Below are 20000 nucleotides of genomic sequence, written 5' to 3' on the forward strand. Positions count from 1 at the left end.
ACTCCTACACACGCACTCGTATGCACTCTCTCTCTCTGTCTCTCTAACACACACACACACACACACACCAGCACGCCTAAGCGCCCGTCTCTTCCTGTCTCTCTAACACGCACACATACACACACATACACACACACACACACACACACACACACACACACACACACACACACACACACACACCAGCACGGCTGAGCACCCATCTGTCCCTATGTCTCTTCTCCCTAGTCTACCCAGGCAACTCTCTCTCTCTCTCTCTCTCTCTCTCTCTCTCTCTCTCTCTCTCTTTCTCTCTAACACACGCACTCACACAGTCCAACATGCGAGGCTGTCAGTAAGGCCGCAGTGGCTGTTCAGCTGCATCCAGGCAACTCTGCAACAGATTAAGTCCAAAATTCGTTCATACTTATATGGCTTTCTTCAGGGTGTGGGTGCCTATGTAGTGCCTGTGTAGTGCCTATGTAGTGCCTATATAGTGCCTATGGAGTGCTTATGTAGTGCTTATTACTACTGCATGAAGGGGTTGTAGAGGTTAAGGCTACTAAATAGGCTGCTACCCAGGCTACTCTCTCTCTCTCTTTCTCTCTAACACACACACACACACCAAACACACACACACACACACACACTCACACTCCAACACACCTGACTCCACAACGAGTCCATCACATTCTAAGAAAGGATGTTTGTTTGTTTGATTGTTTTCTTTATCAAGCTGCAGTCAGCTCAAGACACTTTAATTCAGCAAGACAGCCCACTGCAGGCCCTGTGCCTGTGATTGGCACTGACCCTTGACCTTTGCCCTTTGACTTCATGGTGTGGCCAGTAAACGGCATGTCACACATGGACGTGTGTTGTCAGGGTGTGAGTGCTTATTCCTCCTGTATGAAGGTTTATAGACCCTATCTGTAGTATTGGTATTATGACTGTGGATCAGGTCCATCTGGAGTTAACAGCTCTAACCAATCTCCTCCTTTCTCTTCTTCTGTTTGACTTCTACTCTCTGCTTTAGATTCTACTGCGCTAAATGTATTTATTTGTTGATTTGTTTAGTTGTAAACAATGACACTGAGCACCATGTCATCATATCTCACCCATGACATGAATACATTAAGGAGAGCAGCACCAGAACTCTACATCTCACCAACACCCCACCTAGCACACACACACACACACGTATAGAGGAGTGCTTTTACACACAACTAGGTACACTATGACCTGTCCTCTCTTAGAGGGGAAGTCTCCCTCTCTCTCTCTTTCTCCCTCTCTTTCTCTCTCTCTCCCTCTCTTTCTCTCATTCTCTTTCATTTGGGGCCAAGCACACAACTGACAGACAAACAAACACACAGACCTATGTGCCCTCTCTTAACTGTACAGGCAGAGTCCAGGACTGTCATGTGATTTGGGCCACCAAAACGAAACCACTAGAACCTGCCGTATCTATAGAGACGCCAGCATTCCAAGTTGATTTTTTTTTTGTTTTGGGTGCAGTTGCTAGGGCGACAGAGAAACACACATTCCCACCTGCAAGGCAGCTGCTCTTACTGTGAAACTGCAGTGGCGTGAGGATCAACCCAGAGAGGAAGCAGTCATATCACTTCCTGTTAGGCCAGACTAAAGTGTACACAGCAATGTACAAAGACCATTTTTTTAAATGTCCTTTTTAAATAGTCATCCATATTCACACGCATACATACACGGGTAGGAACACACACACACACACACAGAGACATACATTCCTAAATACATACTACATATATAAAGTCCTACATACACGCATAGCATAGAGATAGATTACCTATTTTTAACTTCTATTTATTGCCAAAAGGTGCTTTCTCATAGCTTGCCCTGCCTAGCCTAGCTCCCTCACTATGTGCATGCCTAGAGCTGTAGAGATGCATTGAAAACTCATAAATAATGACAATGATGATGTTAAAGGTTATTGCATTAACAGAGGAACCAGGGTAGGGGTGGGTATTTTATACTAAAACATAATCTTAAGCGGTGTGGTTACCATAGCGACAGGTTACTCATGGGGCAGCGGGTGAAGCACGCTTAAGCCTTCTCAGCTAGAGCTCCAGCTGCACTGCCAGACGAATATGTGTGTGTGTGTGTGTGTGTGTGTGTGTGAGCGATGGACAAACTGAGGAAAGGTGAAAAGCTAACGTGCTCCAATGCAGTGCTTCTCAACTGGTCAGGCATTGGGACCCTCAAACTCCCATGGTCATGAAGATGCAACCCAAATTTCATAGAATTCAAAGCATAAAATAAACATAAAAATATAATCATAAATAAAGGGAGTACTTTTATCCCTGCATTCATAGCACATTTGCTATTAGATTTTCAATAAAACATTTTGTCGAGTTATCTGGGGGCTATTTGCCTCACCTTTTACCCAACGTAATGATTCAAACGTCACAATATATTCTTTATCAAAGTAGCTTGTTATACAAACATTCTTGTAGATTTCTCTCCCACACAAACCTGCATATAATTTAGCTAATCTCAGTCGCATGCTAACTGCAAATTACAAGACAGTGCGTTAACCAGCAATATAACTACAACAATTACTTAAACGTTTTACTTTCCCAATCCAATTATGAATTCTAAAAGATAGATTCACCAGTGGCATCCCTGCAGAAGGCTAAAAAGTCATTACAGTGCTATTTAGCTTTACATCGCTACTTAGCATTACAGCGCTATTTAGCATTACAGTGCTATTTAGCTTTAAAGTGCTATTTAGCAGTACAGTGCTATTTAGCTTTACAGCGCTACTTAGCATTACAGTGCTATTTAGCTTTAAAGTGCTATTTAGCAGTACAGTGCTATTTAGCATTACAGCGCTATTTAGCTTTACAGCGCTACTTAGCATTACAGTGCTATTTAGCATTACAGCGCTAAACCGGCTGACACTTTGGACTCATACAGAAGTAGGTTATGCATCTGTTCTTTACGCAGAACTTTCTCTGTCTCTTTCTGAGGGCTCCCTTTTCCCTTTGTGATTGAGACATGAAAACCGCTAAGACTCAGCTTTTTCCATTTCAAAATAAAAGCTACTGTTCATATATTTTCTACAAAAGTAATTCATGTCGTGATGGAACACACAGACTCTGTGACCCATTCAGAATGATTCCCGCCAGTTGAGAAACACTGCTCTAATGCCTGATGCATGGCTTGGGTCTCATGTACACACCCAAGGACAGGAAATAGTTAAATGGTTTGTGAAATAAACTCTTAAATTATTTACTGCAGTGCTCCACTGTACCTTCTATTCAGGTTTTTTGAGGGTGGCGGGAGGTTGGCCGGGTTACGGGGCAATGATGTCATCTCAGAGGAGAAATACATACAGTCAGGGCTTTGATTTAGCAGCGAAAAATCTACATTTAAGATCTAGTGACTAAATCTTCAGATTGAACTCCTCCCTTACACCCTGTAGTTCAGCTTGCTCTGCTTCACTCCTGCTAGTCCTCCTCGACCGCTCAGCTTCAGCTGCATACACCACATCAACCACAAGAAAACATAACCACCTCAAGCTTTTTTTTCAAGCTCTTTTCTCTTTGTATATATCTTGCTTATCAAAGCCATTCATGTATTCTTGCTGTAAAGAACAGAACCCTAACACACACCTGCCAGAAATCAAAGCTGTATTCATCCCCAGTGTTCTACTGAATGCATAGAATGTTCTGGAGAGACAGGGAGGTTAGCGGACGACTGCGGTTGGTTACTCTTACGACTGTTGTTCCTCTAAATGATCGTCTTTTATAGAGTTGTGAGTGCTTCAGGATGGGTGATGGGGAGGGGTGTAAGGTTCATAGTACATTTAAGAACTAGACCTTTTTCAAACTTTGTTTTGTTTGTTTGTGCATTTTTTTTATACCCAGTTTGACCCCAATATTTGACCTAAATGCATACAGTAACTTTACTGGTACCTAACCTTAATGGTGGATGTCAACGGATTTCTCTGAACCCTTAAGAAATTGCATCTTTATTGTGATTGAATCCATTGTAACATTCCTCACTGGCCATAGGGAAATGCTCCTGGTTGATGTCACCATTTGGTCCAGGGGTTTACCGAAGTATTCTTCAACTCTCCATGGCTGTTCATTAGCTGTAGTTATAGTTTCAAACTGTCAGCACAGCTTCAGGTACCATGGGGTTGAGGGTGGGTGGGAGTCGTGTCTATGTCACCCAGGTTAGCAGCTGAGTGTGGCCCATACCTGTGTCAGGCCTGTTCCAGGGTCAGTTGGAATTTGGGTTTAATCACCTCCTGTCCCCTCAGGGCCTGACCTTTAATCAGGTCTGCTTGGGCCCATTATCCTGCCATGTCACGTTTCTGAGATTGATACATTCCGGAATCAGCAACAGAGGTGTATTCCGGAATCAGCAACAGAGATATATTCCAGAATCAGTACCAAAGGTATATTCCAGAATCATTCCCACATAGAATTCCTCAGGGAATGTTCAGCACTGGGTTGCACTAGTTGAACGTAAGTTCCATCTTTGCCTCGTTGAACGTAAATAGGGACTATGTTTGCGTTGATAAACTACTCAAATTGAATGGGTTCCACCACACAAATAGTTTTATAACTTAGTTTTTGTGCCTCCTCATCCTGAGGTGTTCGATCCATCATAAATAAGTTGTTAACATGGCTACCTGATTGAAACGGTAGGAAGATTAAAACCAATGGGATATGCCTCTGGAAGAGTTTAATGTTGGACCGGTTACACAACTTAGTTTCACCTGCACAGTGTTTAAACCCTGTTTGAATTCCTTGAAAACCGCAATGACCTATCACAAATTTCATTCATGTTCCTAGTGTTTGCCATTTACCACCCAGCTTACCGCCGCTAATGGGGTGGTTGAAATACCCAAAACACGAAGATAGCTTTAATAAAAAAAAATCAGATGCTGTTTTATTCCACAAAATAAAACAACTGATGTGAAAGGGCGTTACTGAGGTTAAATCCCAACATACACTATCAACATGCAAAGGATGAGGAGCTACGAGATGCTTCTGAATCAGAAGTTCTGATCATAGAAAGGTAAACGTCTAATCATAGCTCATAAACATATCAATATCTATGCTTCCGATATCATCAGACAGCGAGGTATTGATTAGCTGTCCATGTTGAAAAACGTCATTCTGTGCGACAATATTTTGTTTTTGGAGCTTCTAACTATGATGTTACTTAACTAGCAGTGCTGCTAACTATGATGTAACTTAACTAGCAGTTAAGTTAACTGAAAAAGAAACCCAAACTAAGGTTTATACCCAAACTTACCATCGAACTTACGCTCAACTGGTGCAACGGACTGCAGAAATCAATCTCTTATAGAGTTCCGTGGATGAATGTTCCAACAACATTCATTTGTAGATTAACACAAAACAGAAAAAGTGTGTTGGAGTAGAAATTCTAAAATGTACTCTCTAAAATGTAAATTCTAAAATTCTAGGCCTGCTTAAACCTTGGTTGTTACAATTGAAATGAAATAGTGATTTCCATCATATGCAAACAGTGCAGGGGCATTCATTGGTTTGGGTCACGATCAGTCGCAACAGGCCTGGAATGGGTTCTGCGCAGAGTTCAGAATGGGTTCTGCGCTGAAGGGATCCGGAGGTGTCGGCTCCCAGGGATTATGTGGGTGGGGGTTTTGCGCTACAAAGATTGTGTTTGACTTCTGGTTTCTTAGCACAAATACTCACAACAGAAATACAGAAAGCTGTGCAAAAAATGCAAACGCAGAAGAGACATGGGTGAGATTATGGGATTGTCTCTAAAAAAAATGGTTGCCATGACAGCCTCAATTGGTGGCCAATCATTGTCATTGTATGTGAGACAGGGTGAGACAATGGTGTCAAAAGTGGAGTTGAGCCAAACCTTTGCTTCTGTGTACTATTAAGGTTACTTATCTTCTGTGTACTATTAAGGTTACATATCTTCTGTGTACTAGCAAGGTTACATATCTTCTGTGTACTAGCAAGGTTACATATCTTCTGTGTACTAGCAAGGTAACTTATCTTCTGTGCACTAGCAAGGTAACTTATCTTCTGTGTACTAGCAAGGTTACTTATCTTCCAGAAGGACACTCCTAGGGAACATGGCTCAGTCAACACCCTCCAAAACACACTGCTTTGACAAATCCGTGTTTTTAAAGGTTTGAATTAATTTATGATTCTCTATTTATTTATTTATTTATTTATTTATTCAGTTATTTATTGGAATGAACTCTGATTTATTTATAACTGTATAAAGTCTTTGTTTATTTCTTGCTATTCTATGTTAATGATTCTGACATGAAGATGTATATATAAAATGCAGAACAGGTTTTTTTTTCTCTCTTTCTCCTTTTTTCAATTTTACAATAAATATTGAAATGCTTTTCGATTCGGAGTCTTACTATGAAACACACACACACACACACACACACACACAGACACACACACACACACACACACACACACACACAGACACACTAAGTGTCCTCAGTTTGAATAGTGATCAAACACCACACACACAGACACACACACACAGATACACGCACACACACACACACACACACACACACACACAGACACACACACACAGATACACAGTTATACACAGTTGTTGTACTTCTTCTTGTACATTTTTCCCTCTCCCTTTCTCTCTCTCTCTCTCTCTCTCTCTCTCCCTTGTTCTCTCTTTAAAGCTCTCTCTGTCCCTCTCTCTCTCTCTCTCTCTCTCTCTCTCTCCCTCGTTCTCTCTTTAAAGCTCTCTCTCTGTCCCTCTCTCTCTCTCTCTCTCTCTCTGTATTCGTCTTTCTCCACTTTCCATTTCTCTTTTGCTGTCTGCATCTTGTGCTCCATTACTTCAGCATTCTCCCCTCTCCCATTGTACCACAGTGAGAGATGTGACAACACACAAACACACACACACACACACACACACACACACACACACACACACACACACACACAAACACAAACACATGCAGACACAGACACAGACACACACACGTGCACACTAATTGAAACAGCTAAAACACAGTGACTCCTTGCTCCAGCCTCTTCACCCACCAGTAGAGGGCAGCACTGCACAGAGCCACAATCAGAGCACCTCCAGCAATTCTGATCCATGAAGACACTGGTCCAGGAACACATGGAGCCTGATTTTTACCTGCAATTCCAAATCATTACTAACATTGTCTTCTGTGAAGTGATGAACAAAAGTAAAAGTCTTCCCTCTCTCTGGACCAATTACATCGTCTCACTCTGAACTCCATAGTGAGCTCAGTGCAGTGTGCAGTGATTGAGTATTTTCCCAGTTCTACTAAAGAGTGCTTTGATGTCCATAGTAGAATTTTGCCAGCTGACTGGGTTGCTGTGGTTACAGGTGATGACATCAGCTTCAAAAGAGAGGGTGGAGTCAGTGGAATGTTCCTCCTCTGGAGTGCAGGTGCTGCAGTCAAAGGTCAGAGAGAGGTCACGACCTCTACAGGTCACCGTCACATTACAGGAGTCACAGCTGGGCCAGTTAGAGACAACAGACAGGACAGGGGACTCCACTGTATCTGAAACACACACACACACACACACACACACACACACATACTCACACATATAACTGAAAAGACACATTTTGTATATGATAGAGCTGGAGACCACTACTTGAAACTTACTTGAGGAACCAAATGTCACACATTTAACTATTTGTATTTTGATACAGCATCAGTTACACTCACCCAGAACAGAGAGCATGTATTCAGCCTTAACCTCAGTTCAGATCAGTATTGATCTCTCCTCTGTAGAGTCCACTCTCATTCTTCTGCAGGTTCTTCAGCTCCAGAGAGAAGGTCACTTTATTAAACTCCACTCTGTCTTCATGGGTGAATACGGTAACAGTTTCTCTCAGAGGTACGTATTTTATTATTGTTTCTTGACCATAGTACCACGTGATGTAATCTACACTCTTCTTCTCCAGCTGCTGGTGAGCTAAAACATTAATGGCCTTTTACTAAAAACATGGACTGCAACTTTAAGATAGAATGTTAGGATACCTTTATGGGGAATGAAGGAGTGGTGATTGGTCAACAGAAGGGTTGGATCCAGAGGGGTTTGATTCTGTCCAGAGCGTCTCATTTCCCCAATTCCCCTCCATTTACAGTAACTGCCCCCCCCCCCATGTGCTCATGTGAGCTTCAGAAGGAGACAGGGATGGATCAGCCATCAAAAGGAAGTTGATAGTAAATGTGTTTTTCCTGTGGTCTCAGCCCTGTTGTCTACATCTCCAGCATCTGTCCTGTCTGCTTGGTGTTCCAGGGCTCCTGTCTAGTGCTGAACCCCACTGAATGGTTTGGCCCCATCCCCTCCCCATGAGGGTGACAACCAACAAACCCAAGTTAGATGGTTCTTATGAGAGTCACTGAAGATGGAAAGTTGGCTCACACACATGTGCCTGTAGAGGGCGCTCTTAGTTAGAAATCAGAGGCTCTTTTCCTTCACTTCTACTAAACTTAGTGTTTGTATCAGTATGAGAGTTTATGTGCAGCGACTCAGTACATCTAAAGCACTCTGGTGGATTTAATGTGAGGGGAATCAACAAACATTTTGAAGTAAGTGCAGAATGAAATATTCTAGATGTATTGAATGATCATGTTTTAAAGCTTTACTCACACCAACAGGGCCTGTTTTAAACTGGGGCATGAAGTTGTATGAAATACACAAGGCAGTATACAAATATAAACCTTTGTTTGTGAATATCTTCAATGAGATTACTTTGTTCAAATTTTTATTTACAAGGCTGAACTGTAGAATTAATTAAAAATATATTACGAAAGGAAGCTATGCTAATGTGTGGGGTACTTTACACGGCAAAATGAAACTATCCAAGCTTAAAAAAAACTACAAACATATGTTGTTTTGACAATTATTATCATTTTATTATTGTCAAATGAGTTTAAAAAGTATTACAATAAAGACTTTCTTTTCTCTAAAAGAAAAATGAGATCCAAAGCATGTCTGGGTACTTGAGACTGCTGGAGTTTGTGCAGGAGGTTTTTGTACGGCCGCTTAATGAGTCTGTATCACTGTGGTACACTTTTGGTGGAGGAACCAGACTGTCTGTTGGAAGTAAGTAACAATTTGATCCATTTTTCACTGCAGGGAAACATCATGGTGTACAATAATCAGTGAAATGACAGCATGCAGTATTTCTGTATATTTTAACTGCTGATTGAACTGCTTTTCATAGTTTTAAATATCTTATAATAGTGTAATGTCTCTCCACAAATAACTTTGATCAAACATAATTGTTTTTGACATGCTTGCTGTAGTGGAAAGTGGAAAAGTTTATAATATTTACTACATACTTCAAAAATATTTAAACTTTTTCTTTGAGGTTATCTTAGCTTCAGCTGCCTACCCTGATTTAACAACTCATTTAAAAATATTACCTAACTCATTCAGCAGTGTTACATTGGTGTCTTTTCTCAATTACTTTTAGACTTTTAGTTCCAGTGTATCATAGTGTTGCATATTACACAGGCATAGAATATACTGTTTGAACTTCGCCCGTACGTCGTGTTTCAGTTATTAACAGTTTTGATATAGTTTTCAGTTCAATGGCCATATTCTCTTATAGTGATATAATTTTGATTACACCGTTATTCTGTGATATAAAAACAAAGATATATATTGTCAAACTTGAGTATATTAAGATTTAAAAGGTCTTTATACACATGAAGAATGTATCTAGTGGTTGTCTGGTTCTGCTGGTCTGAGAACTCGGAGAAATATCTGATGTAACTGTCATTTAAATTTCTAATTTCCATATCACCATAAATAATGCAATCTGCAAATGTTGTGGATATTTTAAATGTCAATTTCTGAAATTTGAAATACATATTTATATAGAGATGAAATAAATAGCTTGTGTTTTTGCAGTGTTCAGTTCCGTTGCATTAAACCATTAGGCACATTTTACTTTTTTGCAAAACCGTTTGCCTTTGTAATGAGATGTATACGTATATATCATTTTCAGACATAATGAAAAAAGTTAAATATTGGTGTGTTGCCGCCTAAATCAGTCGAGCATTTCCAGTGTTCAGTTTGGCTTGATGAATCAGTAGAGAGTGAGAAGTGAAAGCTTCAATGCAAATAAAGGCCTGTGAGTTGAGTCGTGACCCCCACAGAGGAAGAGGTTGAGCTGACATGAAAGTGTGCTGCTGCTCCTCCAGTGAGCTGATGTTGGGGCCAGATTCATCCTAAGTGTGTTTCACGTGTTGCCTTCCTCTCCTCCCCTCCCCTCCCCTCCCCTCCTATCCTCTCCTCTCCCCCTCACTAACCTCCCCTCCATCTCTGCTGTGTCTGGTCTGCAGCTGATACTCGGCCCAGCCTGACGCTGCTTCCCCCCTCCAGTGTGGAGCTGCAGCAGGGGAAGGCCACACTCATGTGCCTGGCCACCAAGGGCTTCCCCTGGGACTGGAGGCTGAGCTGGAAGGTGGACGGGAGCAGCAGGAGCTCCGCGGGGAGCCAGAGCCCTGCGCTCCTGGAGAAGGACGGCCTCTACAGCTGGAGCAGCACCCTCACCCTCACCCAGGACCAGTGGAGGAAGGGGGCAAAGGTCACCTGTGAGGCCACACAGGGCAACCAGCAACCCGTCACTCAGGATATCAAGACGGGAGACTGCTCCGAATAGAGACAGAGCACTCACACACGCTTAAACAGAGGGAGAAAAATACACACAAACACACACACACACACACACACACACACACACACACACACACACACATGCAGACTGATAGGAACACACATACAGTTACTGTATTCTGGTATTAACCTAAATATGCTTCATGTTTTCATATTTGCCCATATGTATTGTGTATGTTTTGTTCCTTTATGTGAACACACAAAAATAAAAAGCTTGATCATCATTATTGTCATCCATTCACTTTATTATTGTTTTGTGGAGGAAGGCAACAACAGTGACCTATGAGGCCACACAAGGGAACCAGAAACCAGACACTCTGGATATTAGAGTAGCATAACGGAACAATTGCTAATCGCTAACGATATGCTAGTAGCTAAAACTAACGAAATCTCTTGAAATGTGCTGACTTTGACATTATGACAAACTAGTTAGTCAACAACTGTCTTAACACAGTCAAACATCAAGCAAGTGCAACACACAAGACAAAGCAAGACGGCAAATAAGCTACTTACCTGTTCGGCAGACAGTAGAAACCGGGCGGCTTCAGGCAAACCTACATTTAGCAGTAATATGCCTACGGACCCTGGTATGGCAATGGCACGGAGGCGATTCTCCATATTAAAAGTCATTGTAGCGCCCCAATTTTTTTAAAGCTGTTATTTTAAGGTAAAACTGCTTATCCTAACCCTAATCCTGATGTACAATTACTGCATAATGCCTCTTTAAGAGGGGAGACTACTCCGAGTAGAGACATAGCACTCACACACACGTACACAGGCAGAGAAACACACATATACACACACACACACACACACACACAACACACACACACACACACAAATACATTCATACACAAAATGTGATGTAGTATTTCTTAGACACTCCAAAATATGGTTTGTCTTTCACTCATAGCTTTGCTGCTGTATTTCATATATTATAAAAAGAAAGAAAATGAGTCAGCATGTTTGTTTTATTTCATCAGGACTGAGCTCCTCTTAACCAAAAGCTTCACACATGTCCCACACTGGATAAAGGGAAAACACATTACTGTAATGATTTAAAATCAGGAGTGTTTCTATCTGTACAAGATGAAGGGAGAACACATTACTGTAATGATTTAAAATCAGGAGTGTTTTTATCTCTACAAGATGTAGAAAAACTAATTCATGTTCATGTCAATAGAAGATAGGATTTGTGCAACTCTCTGCTAACTGAATGTAATAATATTGAATTAACCAGCTACAAATATAGACACCATACTGCTGTATAAAAGATAGTTTGCCAAGGACATCAAAATGTCCACAACTGATCTCATGTATGTGTCCTATGTAATGAGGGGGGAGAATTAAAGACAAAGAAAGACGACTAACCAATCAATACTTTTGAATTTCCTTAACATTAAGTACACAGTTGTATCAGGTTTTCTCTAGACATTAAATCAGACTATTGTAGAGAAGGTGAAGGTTAAGATTGTGTATGATGGGCATTCATCTTACAGCTTACATCTTACTCATATTTACGTTTCTAAATGACTGACGGGATGGACACTACACACCTGTCAGTCAAATAGAGGAAGTGAGAGATCTATTTTAACATGCTGTACTGGTGAGACTGAGATCATGTGCACATCCTCTGAAAGAGCTGCTACCATGAGCTGAGTTCAGTCATCTGTAGCAGCTCTGCACCTGTTCTCAGATCAGTCTCCTGAGGGCTCTGATTCTCTCCTGCTGAGGGAGGTTTTTGTACGGCGCTCTAACACTGTGTGAATGGAGTCCAAGTGCTCTGACCACAGTAATAATCTGCAGCATCTTCAGGCTGGACTCTGCTGATGGTCAGAGTGAACTGTGTACCAGACCCACTCCCACTGAAACGATCTGGAACACCAGACTGACGAGTTGTTGCCAGATAGATCAGGAGTTTAGGAGCTTCTCCAGGTTTCTGGGAGTGCCAGTTGAGATAATGATAACTCCACCTGTCACAGTCTCACTAGTTGTGCAGCTGACAGAGACAGTTTCTCCAGGGTGAACAGACTTTGATGAGGGAGACTGAGTCAGAATTATATCAGCTGAGGACCCTAAAAAATATGATAACTTCTCAATTCAGAAAGTAATTAAAATATTTAAATAATTACACAGTTTAAAAGCAGCAATTAATTAGCAGCTCTTTAATGAAACCTGAACTATCTTGCCAACAGCTCAGTGTAGTTACAGAAAGTCTTTCTCACCTTGTGCAAGGAGTCCCATTGCTACTAGCATTAAAACAGGTGAAAGCATCTTTGAATCTTTCTTCTCAGTGGCCCTAACAGCGCTGAAGTCCTTTAGTTAACACTAGGCTCTTAAAGTAGATGGAGCAGTAAGGCAGGGCAGATATGCAAACATGGCCCAGTCACACACTCTTCCTCAGGGGACACTTCTCTCTGGAAATGGGGGGTGGGGGGAGTTGGCAGGGTAGGTTAACCCCCACTTGAGCTACAGATACTTCAGCCTTTCTAAAAAATATATTTGTCTCACCAGTATTTTCTATGACTCTCCAGTGATCTTTGGATTGTCAGATAAAAAGTTAAGAGGCTGATATGAGAGATGTGCCTCATGACATGAGATGAGTTGAACATGACGTAATGCCTCCTCTTGTGCTTTCAAACTAGATTTAGTAATGCATGAAGCATAATGGCAATGTGCATGTTCAGGACACCCACCAGTGGGCTGGTGATGAGTATTATATTGAGTCGACCGTGGGTCTAATATATTTAGGCCTCACTTTGAATAAATACAATCCTGATATGTTGATCATACACACGCCCTATGACTTTCATTTTAAAATCTAAGTAGACTTTGAAGTCCAAGAAGAGAGTTACAGCTTCACAACAAACTCCTTTTTGAATTCAGGTGCAGATAAAATGAAGTTTTGCCTCCCCCTAGTGATTAATGTGTTTAACAGCAGCTGTAACACCGGACGTGTCATAAGTGTAATGAGACTCAGTGGTGAGCTTCTCCCGTGTCCTCCTGCTGTGTCTTAGATACAATTCCAAAGTAAAGTCACTTCCAGTGACTGGGTGGGGTTTAGTGATGTCATGAGAACCAGACCAGGGGACAACAGGCAGATGGTAGAGAGTAAAGAGAGCATCTTAGTAGCAACAGTCTGTCTGTTTGTCTTTGTGTCTGTGTCTGTCTGTCTGTGTTTATGTCTGTGTGTCTGTCTGTCTGTGTGTCTGTGTGTCTGTGTGTCTGTGTCTGTCTGTCTGTCTGTCTGTGTGTCTGTGTGTGTGTCTGTCTGTCTGTGTGTCTGCCTGTCTGTGTCTGTGTCTGTCTGTCTGTCTGGTCTGTCGGTCTGTCTGTCTATGTGACTAATTGGATGTTTGTCTGTCTGTAGTGATAAACCATAGGATAATGTATTCAAGGTGAAATCTTTCTTGTCAAATTCAGCTAATTGCTCCTCACTGTCCTCTAGCCGTCTGTTCAGTCTGTGCTCTAAAAACACTCTAGTGTTCGTTCACAGTCCTAGCTCTGTAAATGGTACACAAACATAGTGGCAGAGTGACAGAGCCAGAAACATTTACAGCCAATCAACACGTTGCTTGAAGAGCAGGGAAGTGCGGGTGTCCTTTGATTGGCTGTTGAGCTAAAATATCAATGTCCTTTTGCCAAAAACGCGGACTGCATCTTTAAGATAGAATGTTAAGATACCTTTATGGGGAATGAAAGAGTGGTGATTGGTCAGCAGAAGGGTTGGATCCAGAGGGGTTTGATTCTGTCCAGAGCGTCTCATTTCCCCAATTCCCCTCCATTTACAGTAACTGCCCCCCATGTGCTCATGTGAGCTTCAGAAGGAGACAGGGATGGATCAGCCATCAAAAGGAAGTTGATAGTAAATGTGTTTTTCCTGTGGTCTCAGCCCTGTTGTCTACATCTCCAGCATCTGTCCTGTCTGCTTGGTGTTCCAGGGCTCCTGTCTAGTGCTCAACCCCACTGAATGGTTTGGCCCCATCCCCTCCCCATGAGGTGACAACCAACAAACCCAAGTTAGTATGGTTCTTATGAGAGTCACTGAAGATGGAAAGTTGGCTCTTACACACATTGGCCTGTAGAGGACGCTCTTAGTTAGAGATCAGAGGCTCTTTTCCTTCACTTCAACTAAACTTAGTGTTTTTTATCAGTATGAAAGTTTATGTGCAGCGACTCAGTACATCTAAAGCACTCTGGTGGATTTAATGTGAGGGGAATTAACAAACATTTTGAAGTAAGTGCAGAATGAAATATTCTAGATGTATTGAATGATCATGTTTTAAAGCTTTACTCACACCAACAGGGCCTGTTTTAAACTGGGCATGAAGTTGTATGAAATACACAGGCAGTATACAAATATAAACCTTTGTTTATGAATATCTTCAATGAGATTAACTTTGTTCAAATTTTTATTTACAAGGCTGAAACTGTAGAATTCATTAAAAATATATTACGAAAGGAAGGCTATGCAAATGTGTGGGGTACTTTACACGGCAAAATGAAACTATCCAAGCTTAAAAAAAACTACAAACATATGTTGTTTTGACAATTATTATCATTTTATTATGTCAAATGAGTTAAAAAAGTATTACAATAAAGACTTTTCTTTCTCTAAAAGAAAATGAGATCCAAAGCTTGTCTGGGTACTTGAGACTGCTGGAGTTTGTGCAGGAGGTTTTTGTACGGCCGCTTAATGAGTCTGTATCACTGTGGTACACTTTTGGTGGAGGAACCAGACTGTCTGTTGGAAGTAAGTAACAATTTGATCCATTTTTCACTGCAGGGAAACATCATAGTGTACAAGAAATCAGTTAAATGACAGCGTGCAGTATTTCTGTATATTTTAAGTGCTGATTTAACTGCTTGTCATAGTTTTAAATATCTTATAATAGTGTAATGTCTCTCCACAAATAACTTTGATCAAACATAATTGTTTTTGACATGCTTGCGGAATGTGGAAAGTGGAAAAGTTTATAATATTTACTACATACTTCAAAAATATTTAATCTTTTTCTTTGAGGTTATCTTAGCTTCAGCTGCCTACCCTGATTTAACAACTCATTCAGCAGCGTTACATTTCTATCTTTTCTCAATTACTTTTAGACTTTTAGTTCCAGTGTATCATAGTGTTGCACAGGCATAGAATATATCGTTTGAACTTCGCCCGTACGTCGTGTTTCAGTTATTAACAGTTTTGATACAGTTTTCAGTTCAATGGCCATATTCTCTTATAGTGATATCATTTTGATTACACCGTTATTCTGTGATATAAAAACAAAGATATATATTGTCAAACTTGAGTATATTAAGATTTAAAAGGTCTTCATATACATGAAGAATGTATCTAGTGGTTGTCTGGTTCTGCTGGTCTGAAGAACTCGGAGAAATATCTGATGTAACTGTCATTTAAATTTCTAATTTCCATATCACCATAAAATAATGCAATCTGCAAATGTTGTGGATATTTTAATGTCAATTTCTGAAAATTTGAAATAATATTTATATAGAGATGAAAATAAATAGCTTGTGGTTTTGCAGTGTTCAGTTCCGTTGCATTAAACAATTAGGCACATTTTTACTTTTTTGCAAAACCGTTTGCCTTTGTAATGAGATGTATACATATATATATAATTTTCAGACATAATGAAAAGAGTAAAATATTGGTGTGTTGCCGCCTAAATCAGTCGAGCATTTCCAGTGTTCAGTTTGGCTTGATGAATCAGTAAAGAGTGAGAAGTGAAAGCTTCAATGCAAATAAAGGCCTGTGAGTTGAGTCGTGACCCCCACAGAGGAAGAGGTTGAGCTGACATGAAAGTGTGCTGCTGCTCCTCCAGTCAGCTGATGTTGGGGCCAGAGGCATCCTAAGTGTGTTTCACACGCGCCTCCCTCTCCTCTCCTCTCCCATCCTCTCCTCTCTCCCCTCTCTCCTCTCTCCCTCCTCTCCTCTCCTCTCCCCTCCCCTCCCCTCCTCTCTTCTCCTCTCCTCTCCCGCTCACTAACCTCCCCTCCATCTCTGCTGTGTCTGGTCTGCAGCTGATACTCGGCCCAGCCTGACGCTGCTTCCCCCCTCCAGTGTGGAGCTGCAGCAGGGGAAGGCCACACTCATGTGCCTGGCCACCAAGGGCTTCCCCTGGGACTGGAGGCTGAGCTGGAAGGTGGACGGGAGCAGCAGGAGCTCCGCGGGGAGCCAGAGCCCTGCGCTCCTGGAGAAGGACGGCCTCTACAGCTGGAGCAGCACCCTCACCCTCACCCAGGACCAGTGGAGGAAGGGGGCAAAGGTCACCTGTGAGGCCACACAGGGCAACCAGCAACCCGTCACTCAGGACATCAAGACGGGAGACTGCTCCGAGTAGAGACAGAGTGCTCACACACGCTTACACAGAGGGAGAAACACACACACACACACACACACACACACACACACACACACACACACACACATGCTGACTGATAGGCAAACACATGATCACATACATACTGTATTCTGGTATTAATCTAAATATGCTTCATGTTTTCATATTTGCCCATATGTATTGTGTATGTTTTCTTGCTTTATGTGAACTACAGACATAAATAAAAAGCTTGATCATCATTATTGTTATTGTATCATTGCTTTGTGGAGGAATTCAATTCAATTTCATTTCTATAGTACCAAAACAATAAAATTCCCTCCAGGCACTTTACACACCCAGTGTCTAAACCCCCTCAGAGTAAGTAAAGTGGCAATAGGGGCAGGAAGAAGCCTTCAGCAGAGCATTCAAGTATTGTAGAACAGCTTAGTGGGTATGCAGTTTGTTCCTAAGGTTACTATTACAAGGGTAAGTAGAAGAATGGAACAGAAAACTATGTCACTGGTGGCAATTATTTACATTGCAGGTGAATGCTAGCACAGAGTATGGGGTAGAATAAGTGCATGACAGAGTGGTGGGGGTGGGTTGGTGTAGGCCGAGGGTTTCTCCAAGTAGATCAGGTGGAAAGACTGCAGCAGCATCCCACAGCAAAGATAGTCTAACACTTGGGATACCAAGGCCTGTTAAGACTCTCTTAGGTGGTCTGTCACGCCTTGATGTTTTTGTTTATTTCACCTTACTAAAAACATTGATGCAAACGTCACATATATATATTCTAGAAGACCTCATAAATAATAACATGAGAGAAAAAGAGAGAAGAGAAAAATATTTTTTTTATTTAAAATCAAATTTGGCCTGTGTGTCTGTCTGTCTGTCTACCTGTGTGTCTGTATCTGTCTGTATGTCTGTGTGACTAGTTTGATGTTTGTCTGTCTGTAGTGATGAAACGTAGGATAATGCATTAAAGGTGAAATATTTTTAGTCAAATTCATCTAACTGCTCCTCACTGTCCTCTAGCCATCTTTTCAGTCTGTGCTCTAAAAACACTCTGGTGTTCGTTCACAGTCCTAGCTCTGTAAATGGTACACAAACATAGTGGCAGAGTGACAGAGCCAGAAACTTTTACAGCCAATCAACACGTTGCTTGAAGAGCAGGGGAGTGCGGGGTGTCATTTGATTGGCTGTTGAGCTAAAATATCAACAGCCTTTTATTAAAAACATGGACTGCAACTTTAAGATAGAATGTTAGGATACCTGTATTGGGAATGAATGAGTGGTGATTGGTCAACAGAAGGGTTGGATCCAGAGGGGTTTGATTCTGTCCAGAGCGTCTCATTTCCCCAATTCCCCATGTGCTCATGTGAGCAGGGAAGTGAGGGGGTTCATTTGATTGGCTGTTGAGCTAAAATATCAACAGCCTTTTACTAAAAACATGGACTGCATCGTTAAGATAGAATTTTAGGATACTTTTAGGGGGAATGAAGTAGTGGTGATATGTGCAGAAAATACAGGAGCAATGGTGCTGCCTCTCTCCCCTGTGTGTGATGTTTTTAACAGTAGCTGTCACATGATGGGAAATGAGTCCCAGTGTTGAGGGGTGACACTGGACAGTGTTACTCTGCCTCCACTGTGTCACTCACTGTGTGCACTTTAGTGTAGTTCCTTTAATATATGACTGGTGTTCACATATGACCTGAAGGTGGTCAGATCTCAGACCTTGATGAGTGCAGTGATCTAAATGATGTGAATGATGAGCCCTTCTTCAGATAGTGACTCTGTCTGGATGGAATTATTTCTCAACTGTATGTGGGCTTGATTGGAATAGAAAAAAACAAGATAATCTGTCAATGGTACTTGAGTCTGAAATAACAGTGAGTGTTGAAATAAAGTAGGTTTGCCTGATCAGACTGTACATTAATCCACAGGGAAGAAAACATCAGAGGCCGTCAGAAAAGTTAGTGAAAATACTACAAACACTACTACTACACATGTATGTATGTATGTATGTATGTATGTATGTATGTATGTATGTATGTATGTATGTATGTATGTATGTATGTATGTATGTATGTATGTATGTATGTACACACATATACACATGTATGCAGTGCTGGATGGATGGACAGACATGGGGATGGATGAATGAAAGTGTTAGATTGGAGTTCTGATTCAAATCCACCTGAATGGACAGTCATGCAGCCCGTGGCTCAACTCTGTTCAGGAGTCTGAGCTCTGCAACCACATATGTCAATCTTACCAGCACTCTGTAGGAGGGAGAAAAACTAATGTGGTGTTTCTAAATGACTGAGGTGACGGACACCTGTCAGTCAAATAGAGGAAGTGAGAGCTCTATTTTAACATGCTGTACTGATGGGACTGAGATCATGTGCACATCCTCTGAAAGAGCTGCTTCCATGAGCTGAGTTCAGTCATCTGTAGCAGCTCTGCACCTGTTCTCAGATCAGTCTCCTGAGGGCTCTGATTCTCTCCTGCTGAGGGAGGTTTTTGTACGGCGCTCTAACACTGTGTGAATGGAAACTGAGATGCTTGCTGACAGTAATATTCTGCAGCGTCTTCAGGCTGGACTCTGCTGATGGTCAGAGTGAACTGTGTAACAGACCCACTCCCACTGAAACGATCTGGAACACCAGATTGACGATTTGATGCAGTATAGATCAGGAGTTTAGGAGCTTCTCCAGGTCTCTGGGAGTACCAGTTGAGATAAACGCGAACACTCTCACTGGCAGTGCAGCTGATAGAGACAGTTTCTCCAGGCTGAACAGACTTTGATGAGGGAGACTGAGTCAGAATTGTATCAGCTGATGACGCTGTTGAGAAGAAAGAGGAATATTAGAACTGACACATTTGAAAGGCTTGGATGCAATATTAGCAGGAAGATGTGAGATGTAACAGTCTCTCACCTTGTGCTATGAGTCCCATAGCTAGTAGGATTACA

At 41.6% G+C, this 20000-nt stretch overlaps 1 pseudogene and 2 gene segments (V, D, J or C); all 3 read left to right on the forward strand.

Moving 5' to 3' along the window:
• The first annotated feature begins 8977 nt into the window (after nucleotides 1-8977).
• LOC105891285 lies at nucleotides 8978-10764 on the forward strand. The segment is given in 2 exon segments: nucleotides 8978-9110; nucleotides 10358-10764. Coding segments are annotated over 2 exon segments (435 nt in total).
• A 2896-nt stretch (nucleotides 10765-13660) lies between these two features.
• LOC105901309 lies at nucleotides 13661-17132 on the forward strand. The segment is given in 3 exon segments: nucleotides 13661-13673; nucleotides 15313-15444; nucleotides 16728-17132. Coding segments are annotated over 3 exon segments (465 nt in total).
• Nucleotides 17133-19774: 2642 nt separating this feature from the next.
• Nucleotides 19775-20000, forward strand: part of LOC116219640 — a 2992-nt pseudogene continuing 2766 nt past the window's right edge.

The sequence above is a fragment of the Clupea harengus genome, chromosome 25 (genome assembly GCF_900700415.2).
Source record: "Clupea harengus chromosome 25, Ch_v2.0.2, whole genome shotgun sequence".
In the NCBI taxonomy this organism is placed as follows: domain Eukaryota; kingdom Metazoa; phylum Chordata; class Actinopteri; order Clupeiformes; family Clupeidae; genus Clupea; species Clupea harengus.